The sequence below is a fragment of the Corythoichthys intestinalis genome, chromosome 6 (assembly GCF_030265065.1).
Source record: "Corythoichthys intestinalis isolate RoL2023-P3 chromosome 6, ASM3026506v1, whole genome shotgun sequence".
NCBI classification, from domain to species: domain Eukaryota; kingdom Metazoa; phylum Chordata; class Actinopteri; order Syngnathiformes; family Syngnathidae; genus Corythoichthys; species Corythoichthys intestinalis.
The window spans coordinates 26,407,531-26,432,558 of NC_080400.1; the positions used below are offsets into that span (position 1 = coordinate 26,407,531).

Consider the following 25,028-nt stretch of genomic DNA (forward strand, 5'->3'; position numbering starts at 1 on the left):
GGATAAAGAAGTACCGCTGCAGAGATGGGACTTCGTCCACATGACTCATAGATCACTGCAGGTGTTGCTGCATTTCAGAGATCCCAAAGTACACATGGGTATACTAGGTGCAAGCTGTGGTATATTATTGTGTTTGTCTTGACCCAGTTTTGCATTTCAACAACACTTAAAGCAAGTAAGCGTTAGGAGCATTCCTCAGCCCCTTTTTGTTCCCTTTTTTCAGGTTTAGATCATGTAACTGATGTGCATTTGTGAGAAACCACACACACCTGGAGCTTGCACTTAACACACGTGTTTCAGCAACCTTAACTCGTAAACATACACACACGCTTAGGTCTATTTTGTAGCGTTAAGTCAACTTTGTGCAGCTGGTGTAACTTTTACATTACAGAAAACTTTAGTCAAATCCAAAAGCAGAAATGTATGCATATTAGAGTTGTCCGTTATTACCTGTAGCTGATAATGTTGACCTGTTAAAGCATTTTCAAAAGATATTGGATAATGGTGACATCAGATTTTCATTATTGGTTTTTGGCCAAATTGCATGGTACTTCAAAGAGAATGTAGACACCTTCTGCCTTTGCATATGGGCTGGTTAGTTTAGCACAGCAGTTATGCCTAGTACTGACCTACAGATGTATCTTAATTAAGTGCTTACGATTTGTTATGTGAGCAGACCATTTGCATTTATGGTGCAAAAATAAATTGAACAATAACTGATTGAAAAATAATGAATTACATGTAATATCACTACTGTGTTACCAGAAAGAAATAGTCACTCCTAAAACTAAAAAAGTAATAAAATACAAAAATCTGTGCAAAATGCATCGCGGAAATTGTCATTGCATTGGCAAGTCCTATGATTGCCAGCCTGTATTTGTAATGCTGTGGTCGCCATATAGTGGCTCTTTGGAGTAACTACAGTATTCATGATTTAATTGTGTTTTCTTTTATTGATTTATCTCTAATTTATTTCTTTATTCTTTATTTTATTTCTTTTATTTAATTATGGACATTTGTTTCATTGGAATTGATATTATTTATATGGGACATTTATTTTTTTATAACTTCACTTATTTTTCAAAGAATGTTTATTTTATTTGGAAGACCTTGAAGTTGTTACATTTGTCATTATTAAAGCATCCAGTGGGGTCACAATAAAACAATGTAATTCGCAATAACACATTAAGTCAATGACTGCATGCAGTGTATCACAAAAGTGAGTACACCCCTCACATTTCTGCAGATATTTAAGTATATCTTTTCATGGGACCACACTGACAAAATGTCATTTTGACACAATGAAAAGTAGTCTATGTGCAGCTTATATAATAGAGTTCATTTATTTTCCCCTCAAAATAACTCAAAATATAGTCATTAATATCTAAACCCCTTGCAACAAAAGTGAGTGAACCACTTATCAACCACGTACATCCCTAAATGTCCAAATTGAGTACTGCTTGTCATTTTCCCTCCAAAATGTCATGTGACTCGTTACAGGAGTGCTGTCAGCATTGCTGCAGAGATTGAAGAGGTAGGAGGTCAGCCTGTTAGTGCTCAGATCATACGCCGCACTCTACTTCAAATTGGTGTGCATGGCTGTCACCCCAGGAGGAAGCCTCTTCTAAAGACGGTACACAAGAAAGCCTGCAAACAGTTTGCTGAAGACATGTCAACAAAGCACATGGATTACTGGAACCATGTCCTATGGTTTGATGAGACGAGCGGGCTTTCTTGTGTACCGGCTTTTGTGATACACTGAATTTCGGTAACAGATTTTTGGAGTTCGACAATATCAGGATATCTGTTATCGGTTAAAAAGTAATTTTCGGACAACTCTAATGCATACACATTGTAAATCCAAGTACATTCACTCACTAATCCATCTGTGTGTTTGTCTTGGGTTGAAGATGTGTAAGGCCATTTTCTGTCTGTCTTCCAGGCTCTCCTGTGTATTCTGTGGCTTGGGGCCCAGACTCCGAGAGGATCCTTTATACATCAGGCCGACACCTTGTCATCAAACCTCTGCAACCGAGCGCTAAAGTAATTCAGGTATACCAATTTAATGTATGTTTAAGAAAAATAAAGAAAGAAAGAAATAAAACGTTTAGTTTGATTAAAATTGAGAGGAATGTTGGAGCATTTTCAATTCAGTGCTCTTTTCACAATTTTGACCATGGTTTATCCTAAAATTCAACCATGTTTTTACACAATGGAGGTAGAACTGTTCTGTGCAAACCCATGACATGTTAAAGCAATGTTATTATTTCGGTCCAACGTCAGACCTCCAATTAATTTAAACTGGGAGGATTGTCTTTAAATGTTTCTTTCAATTTTCGCTGCCAACCCTCCCAGTCAAAATGGAATTGACCTCTCGCTACGTTGATTGCATCCATTGAGGTAAATGATTGCACAATAACCAGAGGTGGGTAGAGTAGCCCAAAGTCTAACTTGAGTAAGAGTAGCGTTAATTACAAAATAATATTACTCAAGTAAAAGTATAAGTAGTCATCCAGAAAATGTACTCAAGTAAAAGTAAAAAAGTACTTGGTGAAAAGAATACTCAAGTAAGAGTAACATTGTGTGTTACTGCTTACATTTTTGTTTGATTTGATTTTTTTTTTTTAACAATGGTATTTTTCTTCTCAGCTGTTATAATGATACTCTACAATAACCCTTTACATAACCACATTAAGCCAAAGAAATACAAACAAAAAAATAAATCATTGAATTCCGGCGAGTCATGTTCAATTTTTATTTTTTACGGTGCTTTAAATACGCCACATGAATGAAAAGGCTGGTGTGATCATAGAAAGGCAAGCTTACGTCTGATTGGTATAATGGAGTAATGTGATTATTGTTGCGACGTCTCATTGGTGAAATTGGTAGAGCTAATCTTGGCATCACTGGAAAATAAAGATAAATCAAATATGTAGAAAAAAGGAAAAATGTAACGACTCTTGTGCAACCCAAGTAGCGGAGTAATAATAGCATTATTTCTTCACAAATCTACTCAAGTACAAGTAAAAAGTATGGCTTAGTAAAACTACTCTTGGAAGTACATTTTTCTCAAAAAGTTACTATAAGTAAATGTAGCGGAGTACATGTAACGCGTCACAACCCACCTCTGCCTATAATGGATTAATTGTTAAACAGCTACATTAATCATAAACACATTATTGTCGATAAGGTTTACTTATTTTACGTAAAATGGCATGTATGACGATGTCAAATTATATACAGGTAGTCCCCGGATAACAAACCATGCTTGCGACGTAACCTGAATTTTCATGTAAGTCGGAATTAACCCTTTCACTACACCTAACACCCCCTAAATCTCAAAATAACTATCCAAAAACATGTAATATATGTCATTGTACTGTCCTCGCCAAAACGTTGGAGCTAAGTCGTAGCTAGACAGCGAGCTAAGCACTAATCTTTCCCTTCTCACTTGGCTGCGTGACTTCTTTGTGGGAGCAAATGTGCTCTTCCGCATGCGCTATTCTTCGTGTGCGCAAATATGTTCTTTGTGTGTACATGCGCTCTTACTCTCGTGCAGAAAAACTACCCGCTCTACGCTTACTGCACCAAAATAAAAGCATGCATCATACAACAAAAGTCAACATTATAATCAAATGCACATTTCGCCAAAGGGCAGAACAGTGATATTAATAAAATAAAGTTAAAAAATTAGATACTGTGAGGTACAATAAGGTACTTTTTACGCGACTTAAAAAAAAAGACTGGAGACAAAATAGCGGACGAGACTCCGGTGTCGTGAAGTCGAAATCACATAAGTCGGGTATATGGTAACCCAGGGACTACGTATTTAGATATATATTTAGTAAGGGTGTAACGGTACATGTATTTGTATTGAACCGTTTTGGTACGTGGTGCTCGGTTCGGAACGGAGGCGTACCGAACGAGTTTCTGACTTAATGTAACCCTTACTTTTCGAAGCTGTGAGTTGATCAGGTTAGTTTCTTTGTGTAGATTATATTTTCTCCGTCTTCTCTGCTATAATGAGGACCAACACAGTAGGACAGTATATAACCCAGAAACGTCAACGGCTCAACAATGTGGCCGCCGCGAGAATGCAGTGAAACGCGGGTGTTAAAGTCAATCAGCCAATGCACACCAGTCGCAGTGCGGCCGCGTGTTACACGCGTCCCAGAAGCGGCTCAACACGACGCACGCGAAAAGAACGGCAGAGTTTATTATTTGACGCGAGACGCAACCCTCCTGCGTCAATACTACTACCGGTAGCTAGGATCGGGCAGACCGGAAGTCACTCGTGTAAAAATACGGTGGATCCGGTTGATTTTCAAACTAATATGCAATCGTAACCCACTTTTTGAGTCCATCAGATCTCTTGAGTGGTAGATCGCGGCACAGTTGACTTGTCTTTGTTGATTTACTGCTGTCTTCTCTGCTATAATAATAACCAACATGGCCCCGTGTTCAATACAAAACCCTCCTACCACAACAAAACAAGTAGGAACTAATGTTCACATAGGAACTAAAGTTACACAACATAAAATATACAATATAAATGAATACTACATAACATTTGTAAAATAAGAACACATAATAAAATAAGTAATAGGCCATTTAAATGAAATAAATTGAAATGACCTAAAACACCTGTAATTAAATAATTACAATAATACAGATACAGCTTACACAATTAAATTTATTAATTTCTGTGTGACGCTTTACCTTGAGAAAAACCACCAATAAAGCTTTTGAAAACCATTCATAAGAAAAAAAAATGATTCATTGAGGCATTTCATTTGTAAAATACATGTTAAAATCTTTGTCATTGGGATTGCTTTTCTCTTTAGCACAGGACTTCTTTTTTCTTTCTTTCAGAAAGAAAGCTGACCAATACGGGGGGTCTGAAAGGCAAATTGTTGTTGGATTATCTTTAAATACCCGCTACTTTTTGAGAAGAATGGCTTTGTATAGGCTAATGTTCCTATTGTTGAAAGCACAAAGATGTGTAATAAACAACTAGCACATTTATATTTTGCATTTTGTTTTCTTACTGTACCGAAAATGAACCGAACCCTGACCTCAAAACCGAGGTACGTACCAAACCGAGAGTTTTGTGTACCGTTACACCCCTAATATTTAGTTATATAAATGTAACATCAGAGTATAAATTACAGGACGAAACCAACTATTAAAAAAAGTACGAAATAAAGTTAGAAAACTAAGGTGGTAGTAGCAGAAACATGTTAAATGGGGTCGATTTAGACTTTTGAATCAGTAAAACGTTTCATATACGAGCCACCTAATGAAAGGGAGTAGCCCGTAGTTCAGAAGTAAAGACCACCATCACATTCAGCATGATTTCCACCACCTCACATCATCACAAAAAATGGACTTCCATTAATATTTACGTTGCTTTCCTCTCTGGGCCATTTAGTCTAGTATGGAGTATATAGGGTCTGTAATAGGGATGGGAATCGAAATCCGATTCCAATTCGGAACCGGTTCCGAGTGTTTCGAGGCCTCGACATCACAATGAAAAAGCCTTAACAATCCCTTTAACGAGTCCTAAAGACGCGTATTGCGTCGTGACGTGTGTTGTTGTCCAGACGCATCAAAATAGCATGGCGCCAAGAACCACTCGCTCCAAAGTTTGACTACACTTCACCAGGAAAGAGTGTGAAAATGAAAGGTTACGACGGGTAAGCACGAGCATTGCAGCCATAAACATAACAATGACAGCACGTAGGTTCAAACGCTCGAAAGTCTTCACTTCACGAGGAAAAATTACAACAAAGCGACTTGCAGTCATTGCAAGGTGGAGATAACTGCATCGGGAGGGAATACGACTGTGCTGTCCTCACAGAGAGGCTAAGGCTCAGTCCTGGCTATAGACCCTACCCACCGACGTCACAAAATCACGTGCTCGCTGTATGGTTCCGCCCCCTTGTCCGTCATTTTGTGTCTGTATTATCAATGGTCTCAATTGATCGAGCAATTTATAATGCATTTCATGGAAGACCCGGTGCTTTCAGATGCCGTAAACTCACTTGATGCGTTGCATAAAAGGCGTTATGTGGAAAAGCTTCAGTTTATCCATTCGCCAGATCCATATTTGATGCCTAAATCGATGTTTTTCGACCTGCTGTCTCCGCCGTATTTGCCTGACATCTGCTAGCTAGCCTGATATGTACAACTATCTTGTCCACACAAAATCAGCCTATTCTCACGAAAGTTTGAAAAACTTTAAGAGCTTGGAGGCTTATAAATACTTCGTTGCTGGTTGGGTGAAACAGGTCCTCGTCCACGAAAATTCGGCAGGAATCGATCTTGTGCTTGGAAAGGTGAGTTACGAAATTTTCAATTCAAAATCTTTTGTTATTGCTAACATCCACTGTCAAGTCTAATGTATTTCATGTCGTTTGTCAATGGAGTTAGGGCTTTAATGTTTATATGGTTTAGCGATAGCACTCTCACTACATACATACGTGTATGTTGTCGGCGATTAGCCTAGCAATGATCTTAATTGTGGTTGTCAGCCCAAAACCCTCTAAATATATATTAAATGCATCTTACCAGATATAAAATGACTACTACATAATCTGTGGTAATCGTTTGGAGCCCAGTTTTCTCGTCGAATTGCAGCAGCCCATCTCGCTCTCTTCTCTCGGGGTCTCTCGGAATCCGGTAGAACTTCAAGTCCCTCCGTCTATCTTCTCTGTTATTGCAACCGACCGCCACACACGCCTTCACCATTTCGATTATTAATGTTAACGAGCAGAAAAACACGTCGTAAATAGGAGGAATGTACGTAGCCGTAACAGGTAAACATGATGTGTTGACGGACAATTGGGCGGCACCAGTCAGGAGGAAGGAGTTGTGACGTCACGTGGGTAGGGTCTATACAGCTAGCTAAACTCCCAAACAGAGCTGTCCCGACTAGTCGACATCGTCGACGTCATCGATGACGTAAATCCGTCGACGGGATGTTGTGCTCGTCGACGGATTTAATTAATTAATTTAATTTAATTTAGTTAATGAAGGGTTAAAAAATATATGCGTGGAAAGTTCAGAATGTTTGACGCTCTGTATGCAAGCGGGGAAAGCTGCACAAAGCCAAAAAAGCGCACCAGAGTGTCCAAAACATTGACTTATTTAAAAGAAACAAAGGAGGGAACACTCTTGTGTCCTGTCTCTTCAATGCCAAGCTTGGCTGCACGTCGGCCGTGAATAAACACCCAAAGCGCCGTCACCCAGTTTGTAAGTCAATCTAACTAACGACATGTTTTATTGAAGTTGCTAAGCCTGTCACGATATGCAATGAGTCAATTTATCGCACGGCAAATAAAAATGAGGGCGGTAATTTTCACGGCTGCCTTTTATAGCTGCGCACGTGCGTGCGTGCATACATTGGTGCGTGCGTGCTGATGGCATATGAGTCTCGAGTTCCTTTCTCTTATCAACATGCTGTAGAATTAAAGTTCAGACATACAAAATAAGAAAACACATCTATATTAAACACTGTAACGTTAGCACTGCTACACTGAGGTGAATGGGGGAAAAAGGCAACTTACTTTAGCCTGCTATAAAACTTTGGCAGTCTCGTGAAAGCAAACTTGCGGTTAAAAGGTGACACTTCAGACATGAAAAATCGCTGGTTAACAGCATTTGCAAACGAAAAAAAATGACCAAAAAAATCTATTATTGACACTAAATGCAATGACAAAAAGTGCTTTTTTTGAGGAATGTAAAGCTGAAGTTAGCGGTTTAGCGAATGTACTTCCGGTGAACATTTCAAAATGAAAGCATGTCATGTTCATCATATAAATAGCGATTTCTGAAGTTAATCCCACATACTTCAGAATTCAGATTCTACACTAAGCCTTTAAAATGACACCCTTTATGAAAAATCTGATTGGCAATGAATAATTATTATAATTATTGTTATTATATATAATACTATGCTATACTATTAATGCTAGGTCTTTTTTTAAGAATTGTTTTAAATCATGTTGGAAAGGCGAAGTCAGTGTTCTGAATCTGTTTACATTCCATTCTTTTGCACTAGTTAATTCTATCAGCATTTGAACTCATTGTTTATTCGTGATTTATTATTGTGATTTACGTGTTTATTTGTACTTTAATAAATAATTTAAGTGTTCCAATATGTTTTTGTGAATTGATAAGCGTCAACAAAAATTTCATTGCTAATCAGTAAAAAAAAAAAAAAAAAAAAAAAAAAAAATTTTTTTTTTAAATTATTAGATCGTAAATCGTAAAAATAGTCGGCTGACTAAATCGGGAGAAAATTAGTCGTTTGGGACAGCCCTACTCCCAAATGACGATGCAGAAGGCGTTGGTATAATTTGCTGACTTTATTCAATCATCACTTGAAGAGTGAAACTAAGAATAGAAATGAAACAAATCAATTTCGGCCCCAATAACAAACAGGTTTGCATCAACGTAAATCAGCGATGCTAATAACAGTATGGTTAGCATTCGCTCGCTAGCATTAGCATATCGTTCAAACCACTACACAACTGGATTTAAGTGTCCGATCGCGAGTGGAAACACAACAACAACAACACAAAAGATGATGCATACAGGCGTTGCCTCTGTAGATATTAACATTAACAAAGAACGTAGGATCGTAGAAGTGTTTCCCTCTCTCACTAACTCTCTCACTCACTTGGATGCGGCATTTCTTCTTTGGGTGTAAGCGCGCTCTTCTTCACGTGAGCGCGTTCTTCTTCGCGTGACGAAGCGCAAGGGCGCCCCCACTTGAGCGTGTAAGCGCCACAAAAACTAAAAGGCATGCAATTCAATGTAATGGTAAAATAATACACGTTAACCCAGCAGTCCCCAAACTGCGGCCCGCGGCCCAAATACGGCCCGCCTCCACATTTGGTCCGGCCATTTTGATTTTTTTTTTTTTTTTCTCAATCGTGTTATTTATTTTCTGGCCTTTTCCTTGAAGATTTCAGAGAGGGTTATTTGGTTATTATCTATTTAATTAATAGTGTTTTTATTATTAATTATTATTATTATAAAGAATCCAGAAAGGGTTATTTGATTGTGGCTTTCTGAAAAACAATAATTTTTTACATTTATGCACTTCTGCAATCGTCACACTTTTTCTGTTACAAACTGACCCCGGCCCCTCATCAGAGAAGGGAAAAGTTATGTGGCCCTCACAGGAAAAAGTTTGGGGACCCCTGCTTTAACACATATTGCCAAAGGCAGAACAAAAACCTATCTGCCAATATATACCAATATTTTTTATTTCTATTAGATAAATGTTTCAGTAAAATGTTACACGTTCTTGTGTATTTGCCACTTATTGCCACAGTTAACATTGAGGCTTTGGGCCTCTTTTGTTCTCGTTGTGAGTTTGTAAGGTTGTGACTTCTGATTAAACAAACTCGATGCCAGTCAAAACGTTATTTCTTCTTTTTCTCCAAATTAGAATTGATAAGAGAATCGATAAAGAATCGAATCGTTAAGCAATATCGATAATGGAATTGGAATCGGAAAAATCCTATCAATTCCCATCCCTAGTCTGTAATGAGAGAAGATACATAACATCCAAAATCCAAGATAATGTAAATACCTGTTCACTGTTACAGATCATAAAGCAATAACACCCTATTGGATGCAGGATATAAAACATGCCTTGTTTGGTCTTTAACAAGCTATGTGATGACAGTATTACTGAGTTATAATTTATGTCTCTCTAGTGGAAGGCACACGATGGGGTCATTCTGAAGGTGGACTGGAACTCAGTCAATGACCTCATACTGTCCGGAGGAGAAGACTGTAAATATAAGGTGATCTGTGTTTGAGGCTCACTAGAGTTTTTCTTTTATTGTTGTTGTCCCTTAAAAATCCTTCTCGTCTCTTGGACAGGTGTGGGACAGTTTTGGTCGCCTGCTTTACTTCTCGTTGTCGCACGATTACCCTGTCACCTCCTTGTCCTGGGCTCCAGATGGAGAAGTGTTTGCTGTTGGCTCCTTCAACACCCTGCGACTCTGTGACAAAACTGGGGTAAGAGCACTTTTTTATAGTCGACCATTGAGAAAATACTTTTAAAGCGTCCCTTAGTGACTGTTAACCTTACTATGGTGCAGTCATACATTCACAGACCCACGCAATTGTAACTTTGCGTTAGCTAGCCGGCTATGCCATCTGCTACTTTCCTTCAGATAGTATGCAGGCCTACCTGGCGTAGAGTGCGTCGTTGTTGTGCAGTGATAACACCCTGCAACAACCCAGTACCTTTTTGACCGGAGAGCCAAACCACCCAATGTGTTGTGTTATGTGTTATATATTTGTGTGTGTGTATACTGTATACAATATATTTTATGTTCACTTGACAGCTTATCCAAGTCAGTTTTGTGAGCACTGTTTTTTTTTTTCGTGAACACATCACAAGGGAGCGAGAGTGAGGTCATGCTTGGCTTTTATGAGCAGTTGCTGAGTTGTGATTGAAATAAATCTTGAGACAACAACAACGAAACCCTAACATCGTTTGATGTTACAATCGTTACTCAGTTGCGTACTCACCACTTGGAAAATAACAAATACAAAGATGGTGTGACTTTGCGTATATTTCCTGGAAGTGGAAACAACTACAAGGGACAACAAGGGGTACGTGTGCGTAACAGTGGTGGAGACAGGTGGAGCCTCTCAGGGCAGCCGGTTTTTGTGTCTCCCTCTCAATGAAACTGTTTGCGCGCCAGTGTGACTTGGGGTACCACGCGGTTTAATTGTTTCAATTTTCTCCTACACATTTTTTATATACTCCAGTTGGCTCGGCATTGAGTAGGGAGGGGCCAGTCCCACTGCTGGCTGAGCAGAGACTTAACGCGCGAGGCAAGTCTATCGCCGTGCAATCCGCAACAGGAGTACCACCAGTGGGCACTGAATTGAAGCATATTATTGCGACGTATATTTGAAGTGTCCGGTATCAATGTGCGAATCCACCATCAACTAATCACAGCTTGTTCATGTCAAGCGAGCTGGCCGGTTCCACATTTGAGATTACGATCAGCGGAGAGCCAGATGCAAACATCAAAAGAGCCGGATGTGGCTCGCGAGACATATGTTCCCAACCCCTGCAGTAGAATATATACATTGCAAGCATGTTGGAGTCTTTAAGCAGGTTTTTTTATTTTATTTCTTAATGATCATTCAAAATAAGAATTTGCAAGTTTAACTGTAGAAATAGTATGACGAACATGCTGTGCATTGAGCCATTGTTTGCTATGAATTGATTCATAATAAAAAGGGGCTGGGCTATATGGCCTAAAACACAAACTTTTTTTTATTCTCACCAAAAATTTGATTTAGGATTTTGTTCTGATTTTTTCCCCCTCGTATCTACATTTTTAAAACCACACTTAATACATTTTCAACCTTCAGTTTTCATATCCTAAAGATGTTCATAACATAACACATAACATACGCATTCGTGATTAAACATCAACTTACATCAATTTAAAAGTAGTAGACACCTCAATCACTGCCACCGGGGGTTTGTATCACTTTTACTGGCACTTCAAAAAACTTCAAGGCTGATGATGGGAACCCTACCACACAAAAAACTTGAAATATGCTCCCTGCTTTACGACATACCCCTTTCCACATTCGTTACATTGTCATATGATATTGTTTACCCATAATTAGATTCATTACCTCATTGCTCTTCATCCTTCGCACAGCCACTGGAAACACAAATGTAGTTCAGTCTTACTGCAGGCGACCGGGAGATCAGGACTTTACAACACTTGCACTACACAAGTTACGCAGGTCCTCATGGGAAATGTGGTCTGCCGTTAGACAAAACAGTACCGCTTTTGTCCCCTGATATCGCCAAAATCACTGAAAACTGAAAGTTACTAAGGGTTGCTTTAAACAAAAACAAAAGACAGACAACGCTAAAAACAATTTCAAAAAATCTTAAATGTTGGACAAATGTATGGGGAAAAAAATGTGAAAAACCTCTGTCTTAAACTCTTGTCTTTTTCTCTCCCCCTATCTGTGCTGCCAACCCCCAAATACAAAATAATAACTACAGAAACAAACTTTTATATGAAATAAATTATTATATAACTTGTTGCTTGATTTCCATTTGGAAAAAAGACCCCCACAACATCATCAAAAACTCAAATTCTTTTTTTCAATTGTTCACAATTTAAAAAAATCAAATTCATGAATAAAAAAATTAAAGTAAATCAACCCGGACCAAATAATAATCATTTTTGTGTATGTTACGTTATTTAGATTTTTATGTAATTTTCAAGTTTTCTATACTTGCAGTACTTAAGAACTCAAATCTGGATGATTCTAATATGTTGTATATGTTATGTGTATGCATGCCGCATGATATCCAGATTTCATCTCAGTTGACTATGAGCGAGGGGTGTGTACAGTCATACTAAATTCTCAAAAGAAAGGGGTCATTGCTTTAGACCAGACATGTCCAAAAGTCCGGCCCGGGGGCCAAATGCAGCCCGTGGACAAATTTCATCCGGCCCCAGCCTCTGTCATAAAATCAATAACGTCTGGCCCACACACAGACTTAATAAATTGGTCAGCAGTACTGCTACCAGCTTATGAAGTAGCTTACACACTAAATGCTGCTCCTCATTTACCTACTAAAAGGCAGCAGCACTCTAAGCAACATTACCCCGTGTTACCTTTTACTCCCAATTTTTTAAAATGGCGACAATTAACAAAAAAAAAAGTTGACTGTGATGGCCGACGCTTCAAGGATAGGTGGAAATTGGACTATTTCTTCTCTAAAATACGCAACAACTGTGTCTGCTTCATTTGCAAAGAGATAGTCGCTGCTTTTAAAGAGTTCAATGTGAGGCGATATTACCAAACAAGACATGCTGACATGTACGACAAGATAACAGGGTAACTACGAAGCGATAAATTGAAGCAACTTGAAGCTAGTTTAATTTCACAGCAGCAGTATTTTTTGCAAGAGCCTGAGATTCGAAAAAGTACGCCACAAAGGCTAGTTGCGAGATTGTAGAAATTATTAATTTTAAAAAATAATAAAGCAAATGTGACACACAGAATGGCTTGCTAAAATTTGCTTAAATATATTGTTCTACGTAAAGGACGTAAGCCAAAGTCGGCCCCCCACATTTTTACCACACCAAATCTGGCCCCCTTTGCAAAAAGTTTGGACACCCCTGCTTTAGACTGTGGTTATCGATGTATATTGACAATGAAGTACAATTCTCCTTTGAATATTCCTCGTCTGTTTTCTTCTCATGGATCAAAATAGCATTCGTGGCTATCACCAGCGCAAATAATTTGCCCTAAAGTGTGCATGATGTGTACCTCATTCTAATTTCTTACTGTGTGCTGTGGTTTGCATTGTGTTGTATTGAGGGTCACTGATCTCATGTGCATTGTTCCTCTAACAGACTGTGTGCCATATGTGCTCATTACCTGATGCTCATGGTAACTGGAAATGAAGCAGCAAGGGATAGCAAATGGAAAGCCTAACAAATGGTAATTGTTTTACCTTAGTTGAACATTTGGCCAGAAACAGCATTTTGTGAATTGCTCTCGTGGGACATGTAAGTCTTATTTGAGTTCATATATAGTTGTCAAGACAGTTTGTTTCGTTGGACGTACTGTAATGACAACAAACAGAAAGACCTGTGTTCTGGTGTGCTGATCACATGGCATTTCATGCTCCATTTTGATTTAATTAGGATCAAATGGTAGCTCTCCTCCTCTGCCAAAATAGGTTGGAGAACATTTGAGCCAACATATATATCTTCTTTAGAAGTGCTTCAGAAGTGTAAGGTCCTTTGGAGAGGTTATGATAATATCACACATAGAAAATAAATATTTGAAGGGTAAGTCTTTGATACTTTATTATTACATTTGGACTTTAAAAATAAAGGGGGGTACAGTAGGTTGTGGAAAAACTTCCAGATTCCAGATTATTGCAATGATCTGATGAAATCATTCAAATGAGACCAGCTTTTATCAATTTTCCTTGGTCTAGACCAAGATATAAAGTGTACCATTAAAACTATAAACGGGCAACACTGAGTACAATTTATGCCGTTATTTTTTGCAATGATCCAAGTCACCTAACCCCATTATTATAGCTTTGTTTATGTGGTTATTCGGCTCCAGTGTTCAAACGCCTGTACCACTGCCTTACTTTTGTGTGCCATGCTCCAGGCAATCCAAGGATGTGGATGAAAAGGAAGATTTTGGCGCTGCTCTGCTTGAACTGGAAGAAGGGCACGCTTGCCTTCTCCTCCCTAAAATTCATAAGAGACAGTGTGTACTGTAGCATGGCGTGGGAGGTTTGCCGAAAAAGAAGGAGCAGGAAATATGGAAAAAAAGTAGTTGGGCTTTGGCACGTTATTGTGAATTCAGCCACAATAATTATGGATGTGAGTTCACGCACAGAGACAGACATGGTAGAAGGAGTCCCATACCTGGGCCGATGTTGTCTTGTGTGCAGCAAGTGGTAAAACTATTTGAGTGACTACTAGCATGACTAATGAGAAGGAGTTTCATTCTGTATCTGATACAATGAAACCTTGCACTTTGACTATGACTGCTTGCTCAGCACGATTGGCGCTGCACATTTAACCCCTTCACCTCCTGTCCAGCACAACTCTCCACTTACCCTAATGCTCAGCTCTACTCTCCTTACCCCCTTGATATTATCACATCGGAGTAGCGGGGCGGGGATGCACATGCATCCAGGGACCAAGTTTACATTGAAGTAAAAGAGCACACCAGGCGCTTGGCAGATTTGTTTTCCTAGAAAAATTGTTTTCATTAAGTGCACGATTGTTGTCATATATTCATTGGCTTTGAGATTTGGTTGAAGTTTCGTGCATGTGGAGTTTGTTTCTCTTCACGGGAGCTTTAACAAGACACGATACAAAGGGCTCCACTGTCCCTTTTTACAAGATTGGGGGAGAAACAATAAGTCAGTGTCTGTGTGCCTCCCATAGTATATGCATGTGCCCGCATGCCTGGCTGCGTGCGTGCGCAGCCGCTGCTGCCGTGCAAATGTGGCTGCGAGACAGCAGTCTATTTACGAGGCGCTGCAGCTGGTGTCTAGCGTCTGGACCCTGTCACGATCTCTGACACTGCCACTGGCTAACAAGTAGGACTCATTGTGCCAGGCGATCTCCCACTTGCACCCCCACCCCCAACCTATTCCCGATACTTTCCCCGCCCATTTTCCCTACGCAGCACTTGTTTTTTTTTTTTCTTTTCCCCATCACTCAACTGCAGGACCAGGCTATAAATGTAAGTTTTGTTTAGTTAAGCTGTTTTATGATTCGTTTATGCTGCGCAATCTTTAGGTTTTGTAGGAGCGCAGATATCATGACTTGTGATTTCTTTTTCCAGAGGTTTTTTTTTTTTTACCCCAAAGTTGGTTGGGCCTCAAGAAGTTTCATCGTGGGAAATTTGATTCATTCAAGTAAAAAAGTGTACTTTACTGACAGACAATGTCAGAATCTGGCAACAAATCTGTCCGGTACCTCATTTTGTGGTGTGCCTAAATGGAATAGTGAACCCTCTGTTATTGACATTTTTATAACTCCTACCATAAAATGTATTAATATATAGTTTTACCCCTTTCTCCCTTCCAGATTCTTAAAGAGTATTAAAACACCTGGGTAAATGCTAATATTCCATCATTTATCCATTAACGCATGCCTTTTGGATTCATATCATGCCACTTCGTGTAATTACACACATCGCAACACCAAGAAAATGATAGAAATTTGCATCGATTGTCAAGCTAAAACGACCGACGCGGAGATCCCCGAAATCTACCATATTATGTGCGTGACGTCACAACTAGGAAAAACCCGGCTCAGTGCTTGGGTCCTGACAAAGTACCGAATGGCGGCGATGATGGCGGACAATTTTGTTTCTAGTTGCAGCGACGAATCCGACGTAACGAACGTTCTTCTAATGGTGACGAGGAGAGTTATGAACCTTTCTGGGTTATCAATTTGAGCCCAAACAAAAGCAAATGCAGCCTAATGAAACGATCATTGAGGGGAGCAATCACACTGATGAAACACCGATCGTGAGGGAAACGCTGAATGGTTTGTTTTGCATTTCTTTTTGTGAAGCTGATACACCGTGACCGCAAAATAATGTATAGAATAAATATCATTTATTGTGCTATCATAGGTTTTCGCTCTGCCAACAGACACAAATAGGAATGGGATTAAAGGATTTGTTGTGTATATTTTACGAGCGATAATTTATACATGTGTCCAGTCCTATATCCAATGCGTGGTGTTTTTTATTATAAAAGAGTACTCACTCTGGCCATTTCGAGCTTGGCTGCTCCCCTCCTTTGCTTTGCCTGGGGTGGTGGGGTGGTCTCATCAGTACCAGTCATCATCCTCTTTCTTGATATCTCGGGACATTTAGGTGGCTGCACGTGTATGGTGGGCACCGCATCTGCTTTCAGCAGCAATTTCTTAGCAAAACCTGATTTCATTTGTCCATAGTTCGAATAGCTTTAAGGTGTAAAATGCGCACCACACAAAACCGTGCCAGAGGCCGCAAAATTAGCCCTCTTTGCACGGACGAACTTTACTCATTGTCTGCGCAGTCCAGCTCTTTTTCTAGCGTTCGGGAACTCATGGGTATTACATTGCAACAAATGGCTATTTGTACACCACATAGCACGACAGGTTTGAACCATTAGAGCGTTTTTTTTGATAAAACACAAACGCAACTCTCTCGTCGATAAACAACGATGGCACCTGCCTCGACCTTTTGTTTCCTGGCTGTGACGTCGACAATTGGTCATGAATGTGATTTATTTTTTTGTTAACATTATTAATATTTGTTATCTTGCCACATAACGGTTCTATTGATATCTCACAGCCCCTAAGTATTATAATTCTCTTTAAGCTTTTTAAGACAAACATAAACTTATTAAGCCTATTTTTTTTTTAACACACTGTAGATTTATTTCAACATGAAAAACAAATTGCCAGCATAAAAATGTACAGAATATGCTGTGTGCATTGTAATTCCTGTGTCATGCAAGTGCCTTTAAGAGGTGGAGCCTGATGCCGTGAGGTGGAGTGTAACGTTGGCAAGTTTGCATGGGAGGGCCTCGGTGAAAACTGGTTGACAGCAGCTTCTGCTTTGTTTTACCGTTCCTCCTCCATTCAATAAACAGCTAAAAAATGCTCGGCTGTAAGTTATTTAACAACAAGGATGGTTTAAGAACTGTGATACAGTGACATGGATTATTGCACATTGTACAGAATCTTTGTATTCACTCTTAAAAAAAAAACAAAAAAAACTGAGTTACAGCAGGTTGGTGCCGTCTATCCACAGCAACTCTAGGTCAATGTGATAAGCCTCACTACTAAACAAGCTGAAAAGGCACATATTGCCACCTAGTGTTGTGACAGCCTAACGAGAAAAGTACTTGAACAAATCTTACTCAAAGCGCATTCTCTGTAGTTCCTCCGCTATTTCAATTGCGATGGCTGTTTGATTTCCATAGCTGTTCTCACGGAACATGTCATCTACAGTGTTATAGAAGGTGAGGCGAAGGTCTCTGGTAACTCTGTCATCACGATTGTCCAGTACTTTAAAAGTCTTCACCTTTCTTGACCCTGTTGGCTCACTTTGCCTCTGCAACGATTCCCAGTCCTTCCTCCATCTGTGGAAGTCACACTAGGCAGTGAATTTAGGCAGGGCTGTTGCTTTCAGCTTGACAGGTTGAATGGGAAGGCTTGACGTAGTAGTGAGCTTGTCTTTTGACATCCTGCTTGATCCTTTGCAATGAATCCGGTCTCGACATCATCATTTGCCTTCATGACACTCAGCCTCCATTGTGAAGCTCCTCTTCAGTCAGGTCTTCATATGTCCTAGTCACACTGGTGACCAGGCGACATTGTTACTGTTGCTCTAACTGACTTGATAGCCTCTTGGTCAGCCGTGCTTGGTATTAGCTTTTAGCTGGTTCACAGGGGAGACAAAGCACGCACAGGCTCCCTATGGTGTTTCCCACTTGACTTTGACCTTTCCAGGGTTCCCGGTTGTTGTCCATGTTGACTCACTCAAACTTCTGGACTCTTCTCCTTGATCTCCCGGTTTCCACTGACCAGTTTTTCACTGTCAAGTTTCCGTTTAAAACACCCAACTTGAATAAAGATGTGGCGGCAGCCCAAACTAGACTGAGATTCACTCAGATGAAAAAACAGTTTTCCTTTCCTTTTTTTATTTTGAAGATTATGGAAAAGATTATCTCCATTAGGTGAAAAACCTTCAACAAATAAAATAATACAAGAGAAAATATCAACAATTGCACCTAATTAAACAATTCAACATTAACATTTTACGTCTTTTACACTTGAAAGTACAACCAATTTAGAACAGTTCACTCCACATCTTTTTTAAATTACACAATGTTCTAAATCTGACACTTTTTTAAAAATATGAAACTCTTTTGGACCCAGTCATGGATTGAACCATGGAAAACAAATTAATTAAATTATATTGCTAATTGCGCACATTGAAAAAATTAACAGCGAAAACTAGAATACTGTTAATGTGACTATTAAACCAGTGTATAAGTAAACCAAAATTACTCCCCAGAAACTACAGTAATTCCTCGTTTTTCGTGGTTAATGGGGACCAGAACCTGCCGCGTTAAGTGAAAAACAGCGAAGTAGCGCAAAAACCCCCCAATTTTTTAAATATTTTTGTTTTTAATGTATTTAATTAGATTTAGCATTGGAAAGAGATACATATAAGACATGTTTTTTTTCCTTTTTGTCCCCCGAAGTATAATTTTTAAAAAGTATATTTTAATAAATGTTTTTTAAGCACTTCAAATGTAATAAATATGGTTTTAAACATGTTACTGTCCCAACAAATTATTTTTAAACAAGAATAAAGTACGGTAGTAGAAAAATGCTTGACTTTATAAAATGCTTCATTGAGTGAGTCCACTCACTCCACTCCATGGCTCACTTACACACAATAAGTTGCCACAGCATCTGTTTAACAAGTTAAGCGATGATTGTTGCATGTGGCGCGTTTGAAGTTCGTGACTCTGGCAAGATCAGACACAAACATCTGTCAACATCGTTAACTCTAAAAAGCAACTCCAGTGTACGGTTTGAGGAACAAAGAGCTGGGAGAAGGAGGGAGGGAGCGAGAGTGAGACTACGCGATTGGCAGAGCGTGGGTTGAGAAATCCAGGCTGGTATCGATGTGTTATTTAAGGCGAGTGATGTCACTGATTATGTTCAAAGCCTCGGTAGATCAAGAAGTGGTCCAGTAATTGTCGAGATTCATGAACATATTTGTACGGCAATGGGGCCGCTCACACTTAGTGGGTTTGTCTTGGTGATCTGGTTTGTGAGTACAAGTGCTATTTTCCTATGGAACCTGCGAGAAAGAATGTTTTCTCCCATGTGGGAACACTTTGAGCTGATGAACGAGTGCAAGCAGGTGCTTTGCATGGCAAGGAAACCTCCCTCGAATCCTTCAAGAGAGCATGCGAGCGGGAGGACTCCTAGCCGGGGCTTTTAGCCTAGTAGTTATCATGCACTCCACCGGCGTGAGGTTGAGTGGAGGGGGATGGATCGCATCGGTGGCGCAGATCGGAACAGGTTACACTGATCTCTCTCCCAATGAGTTAAGTTCACTTTCAGTATCAACAATAATATGAACATTACATTTTTAAACATGAAATTCCAATTTATTCTTTTAATCCAAGGTGACGTGTTTGTTGTGTGCCAAGGAATTGGGGTTCAACTCTGCAGTAACTGGGAGAGGCACAGGCAATTATACGGGCTTGCAGTGGGATACTTGTGCACCCCTCCCTCTCCAGTCCCATGCGAATGAGCTTTCTCAAAAGCTAGAGAGATTGTGTCCAAGAAGAGAAACCGACTGAGTTTGTTTTTAAACAACAACAATAAAATGACAAGAACAATAGATGTTTATCTTTATCCAATCTTTTGTAAACACTGTAACACATAACATATACCTCATGTCCTTTTGATTTATTCATTAACTGAAATGATACTGGTGAAGTAAGCAATTGTAATAATAATACAGTATATTGTTATACTATCCATTAACACCACCCACCCACATATTAATCATAATACAATAGATGAATGATCCATACTCAATCAACAGATTATGTTTTTATTTATGTTGCCAGTGATTCCTATACACCAAGAAGCCTCACAAACAGTTCAAATGTCAGTAAAGGTTTTGACCAGCGGGGGGTGAGTTCAAAGCTTCATGATGCTTCATTTGCCCATCGCTAAAAATATCCATGCTCAAGGTTCTTTTTTGCCAATGTCACCAGCTGCACAGGGCTGCAAGTGCCAACAGGCCCAAGCAGACCACCACCCTCCTCTTGCTTTCTGCTTGATGCGCCGCTTTTACAGGTCCGGGTCACCCATGAGTCGATAGGCCAATCCCTTGCAGCTGTGCGTCGTTTCTGTGTTGCTAGCATGCTGGTGATTTTCCAGTCCCTCCAGTTTTCAGCTCACTCACTTTTTTATTGATGTTCGTCTTTCTGAGTTTGGATTTACACAAAGTAATCAAAGGATCTGTTTTGTATAGGGCTGTCCCAAACGACTAATTTTCTCCCGATTAGTCAGCCGACTATTTTTACGATTAGTCGACTAATCTAATAATTAATTTTTTTTTTTTTTTTTTTTTTTTACTAATTTAGCAATGACATTTTTGTTGACGCTTATCAATTCACAAAAAACATATTGGAACACTCAAATTATTTATTAAAGTACAAATAAACACGTAAATAACAATAATAAATCACAAATAAACAATGAGTTCAAATGCTGATAGAATTAACTAGTGTAGCATCCCGATTGAAAAGATGGTCTCTTAAACTGATGGTTTACAACTTTTATTCCATCCTTGATGTAAACACACCGTAAGAGCTACGGTGCACACAAATAAAGCAACACAATTAGAAATTAACAAAAACTTTTCACCTTTTTCCTTTTAAACCTAATTTATATATCAATGAATTGCCTATATGAATTGCCTTTACCTTATTACCTTATCATTGACAATCTCTCCCTTGAGTGCAATGACTGTATATACTGTATATATTTATGACCTTTTAACCTTATATAATTTTCTATACATTAAAATAAACCATAACATGAAATAAACCTTTCAATTAGCATTAAGAACAATACTAATAGCACTTATAGGCCCATTGTCAATGAAACATTATTATTTAGTAAGGCGACGGCACCCTCTGGTGTACAAAAAATGAAAAAAAAAAAATTTACAAACTGCGTGAAGGCGCTTGAGGTGTTTATTCACGGCCGACGCGCAGCCAAGCTTGGCACTGAAGAGACAGGACAGAAGAGTGTACTCTCCTTTGTTTCTTTGAAATAAGTCAATGTTTTGGACACTCTGGTGCGCTTTTTTTGGCTTTGTGCCGCTTTCCCCGCTTGCAAACAGAGCATCCGACACTCTAACTTTCCACGCATATATTTTTTTTAACCCTTCATTAACCGTCGACGGGATGTTGTGCTCGTCAACGGATTTACGTCATCGATGACGTCGACTATGTCGACTAGTCGGGACAGCTCTAGTTTTGTACATACAAATGAACGTTTCTTCTATTACAGTGGTTTTGTCATTAGCAGCCCTTTCTCTATGGATTGTATGGAGAATGATTTACAAAACTCCACTCCTAATCACCTCTTTGTCTGTGAGATACAAGCGCACACTCTTTCTCCGAGTGAGGATTCTCTTGTATAGAAGATGAATGGAAGTCCCTCTATCTTTCCACTGACTTGTGTCAGGGAGTGTTGGTCTACCTCTTGCTTATCAGTGCTCCCTCCTGCTTGCCTCCCTTTTTCTTAGGGAGTCCAGAGGGTCCCTTTAAGTTTTCTGTGAGCCCAATTTTACACTGTCACTTGGGTATTAATAATGGGTCAGCATAAGAAAAACTACAACCCCATCCCCTGCATTTTTCATTTGGGCTCAGGTTGCACCACCAACCAGTAGGCAATTGATTATGGTATGCACTTTTGCCCCCCCACCCCCCATTGTAAAATGCTGTAATCAAACATATCCATACACGGCTCTCCTGAATGATGTGCTCTAGCCTTTCTCTTTACTGAAATGGGTCAGATACAGTGATGAAAATTCAGGTGAAAATGATGGTCTGTAAAAGAGTCTGTTTAACTAAGTTGAACATGCTGTGTTAGTCAACATAGCAATATTTTTCTGAGTGCCAAGACGTAACCCCACCCCCCCACCCCCCCATCCTCGGAGCCCAATTTTTGATTTTTTTGTATCAAGGCTGCTAAATTAATTGCGGACTTATTGCGCCTGTAGTTTCTGAGTTGGCCAGTCAAAGGCATGCCCACACAGCCTTCAACCTGTTAGTGTACTGGGACACACTTGTGCTGCTTGTTTCATAGAAACATGCCTAGCTGCTACAGCACATCCAGCCTGCTCACCCTTATGTGGTAACTAAAACCGATTACCAATCCTCACACAGTGGTAACGCAATTGAATTGAACCGCTTTATGGAAACATGACCTCACATGCAGACTGTTCATTGGCTAGCATTCACTCATTTCTTTGCCATGTAGCCTCTTATCCTTTGTGACACTCTTGCGTTCACCCCTTGTCTTCTCCAATAACTCTTCTATAAGGACAGCATATACCTGACCCTGTTTTTTGGTGGTTTGATGCCAGCTGCCAACTCACATCTGGAAATTGCCGCCGCTGGAAGGGAATAAAACGATGCAGAGTGAGCCACACTGTTGGTCGAGCATGAAACGGCAAAAGAAACCGCTGCAGATTTATTAGTCAGTGCTCATTTATCTGTTTTCATCACATAAGGAGATTTTTATTGTGGGAGGTGAAGAAGGGAAAAGAAACACATAATAAAGGGTTGGAAAAACAGGAGGCAAGGGTCCACGGTAGAGTAGACAAAGTGAAATAATTAGTATGGGTTTGACAAAAAGAAAAGTCACGTGAAAAAAAAGCAGCATATGTTTGGGGAGTGTGTGTAACTGAGAAGTAGAGCACGAGCTGGGGAGCGTGGTCAAACAAAGAGAATCCTGAGTCAGCAGCAAAGCGGGTGCTCTCTTACTCTCTCTCTCTCTCTCTCCCCCTCCCTCCTTCTCCTCGGGCTACAGTACAAGGCCACTCCTCTCTCTCCTTCTCTTTTTCTCCTTTTCAGTTCACCCAGCTCCCTCCCCTTACAAGTCTCAGCTCTTGCGTGCTATTTCTTGCTTTCTGTACTCCCCCTTTCTTTTTTGCAGAGTTGAAGCTGTTCTCTAGTAGGAAGAGAGTAGAGCAGCGTGCGCTTTGTGTTCTTTGTAGCATATTTTGATGCTGCCTCCTCCAATGACAAGTTCAAACATTGTAAAAATGTTGGTATAGTAGTAGACTTCACTGTTGTCCAAACAAAATGTATGGTAATGGTTCGTACTTTGTATTGCTTTGTAGTAAAGCTGACTTCTAACCTGTTTTCTCCACTGTTACTGATGTTTGACCCCAATGCTTTGTGTATGTGGACAATAAAGTTTGTATTTGCGCCTGTCTGCATAACGTGAGTTTGCATAAAAGGCACTTGTTGACACGGTATTACTTTTACACCTCTTTAGAGTTGCACTTAAAGGCGTGCCTTGTTGCAAACCAAAAGGGAGGGTAGCATGAAAAAGACTGCCGTAGGAAGGAGTTTGGTGGGGGCGGGGGGTGGGATGGGCTGTCCAATATATCCAGTAAAGTTGGCTAAAGCACCGAGGCCGGGTCTACACACAAGATGTTAGTTTCGCCTTTCCTCGGGTTTCAGTCTTTTTTTCTTTTTCTTACTCGTCACTACGGTGTCAAACCCTTGCCCCCCGATTCCAAGCCCCGCTGGCAGATTAATCATTGTTGGCGAAACCACAAGCGCCACTTGTTAGATAAACATGTCCCTCTCGCAGAAAAAAAAAAAGGATGAAAAGGTGGAAAGAGAGTGTCATTTGGTAACAAAATGCAGCGAGATAATAGGACTTCTGCAACTTGTGTATCTTTTCAAACATTGCTGCCAATCCTGAGTTCCTCATGTGCTGTATTGAAGATTATGGAGGATGGCTTGAAGGGGGTGTGTTCGTCTCAATTCTCGGCTCCCAAATACTTTGAAAATGACTCTTTCCCCTGTTTGGCAGCATTTGTCGTATACTTGACATGTTGTATGAAGGGGAAAAATGTCAAAAATATTTTCTCACAAAGACAACAGCACTGAAAAGAGTGTGGGTTGGACAATTGTAAAGCTATCAGTGGCCTTACACAGCAAGTTTATTTCATCACAGCTCCATCTGTTGGATCTGGTGGGCCACTATCCACTCTACCGAGTGGCAGTGGACCGTAATGTCAAAAGTTATTAAATTCCTCACATCAATATTTGCTTGACAAGTAAAATAGAACTTGTCAGTAAGATGCAGCGGAATTTGCCTCAAACAATGAGAATTATAATTAACCAATTAAATGAACACAACCGAGTGCTAAAATTAAGTTTTTTCTTTATTAAGGCCTCATTTTTATTATACATCTCTTGTAATTGTTAAACATTTTCTAAGTGTTAAAAATCCATTGTCAGAATACAATCATAGTTACGCCACAATATTAATGTGGCTTACATTACCTACTGTATGTGGACGCCAGGTTTCAATTACAATCACGTTATATTTAACACACAAAAAAAAAAAATCGTCTCGGCCACCCGGGCGGTATGGTCTCTCCTTTCAAGCTCGGGTCCTCTACCAGAGGCCTGGGAGCTTGAGGGTTCTGCTCCGGATCTTAGCTGTCCCTAGGATGTCGGACATTGTTCCTGGTATCTGTTGGAACCATGCACCCAGCTTGGGGGTTACTGCCCCTAGTGTCCCGATCACTACTGGCACCCTTGTTGCCTTCACTCCCCACATTTTCTCCAACTCTTCCTTCAACCTTGATATTTCTCCAGCTTTTCGTGTTCT

The 25,028-nt window shown here is 39.8% G+C and overlaps 1 protein-coding gene across 2 annotated transcripts in view; it reads left to right on the forward strand.

Annotated features, from left to right (window-relative positions):
• The window catches only part of ift80 (intraflagellar transport 80 homolog (Chlamydomonas)), a 67,804-nt gene that overhangs the window by 6,538 nt on the left and 36,238 nt on the right, over positions 1 to 25,028 (forward strand). For both annotated transcript variants that reach the window (XM_057838307.1, XM_057838308.1), the window contains exons 6-8: positions 1,943 to 2,052; positions 9,732 to 9,821; positions 9,901 to 10,038. In XM_057838307.1, coding sequence (XP_057694290.1) covers positions 1,943 to 2,052; positions 9,732 to 9,821; positions 9,901 to 10,038 — 338 coding nt within the window. The remainder of the gene's footprint in view (positions 1 to 1,942; positions 2,053 to 9,731; positions 9,822 to 9,900; positions 10,039 to 25,028) is intronic.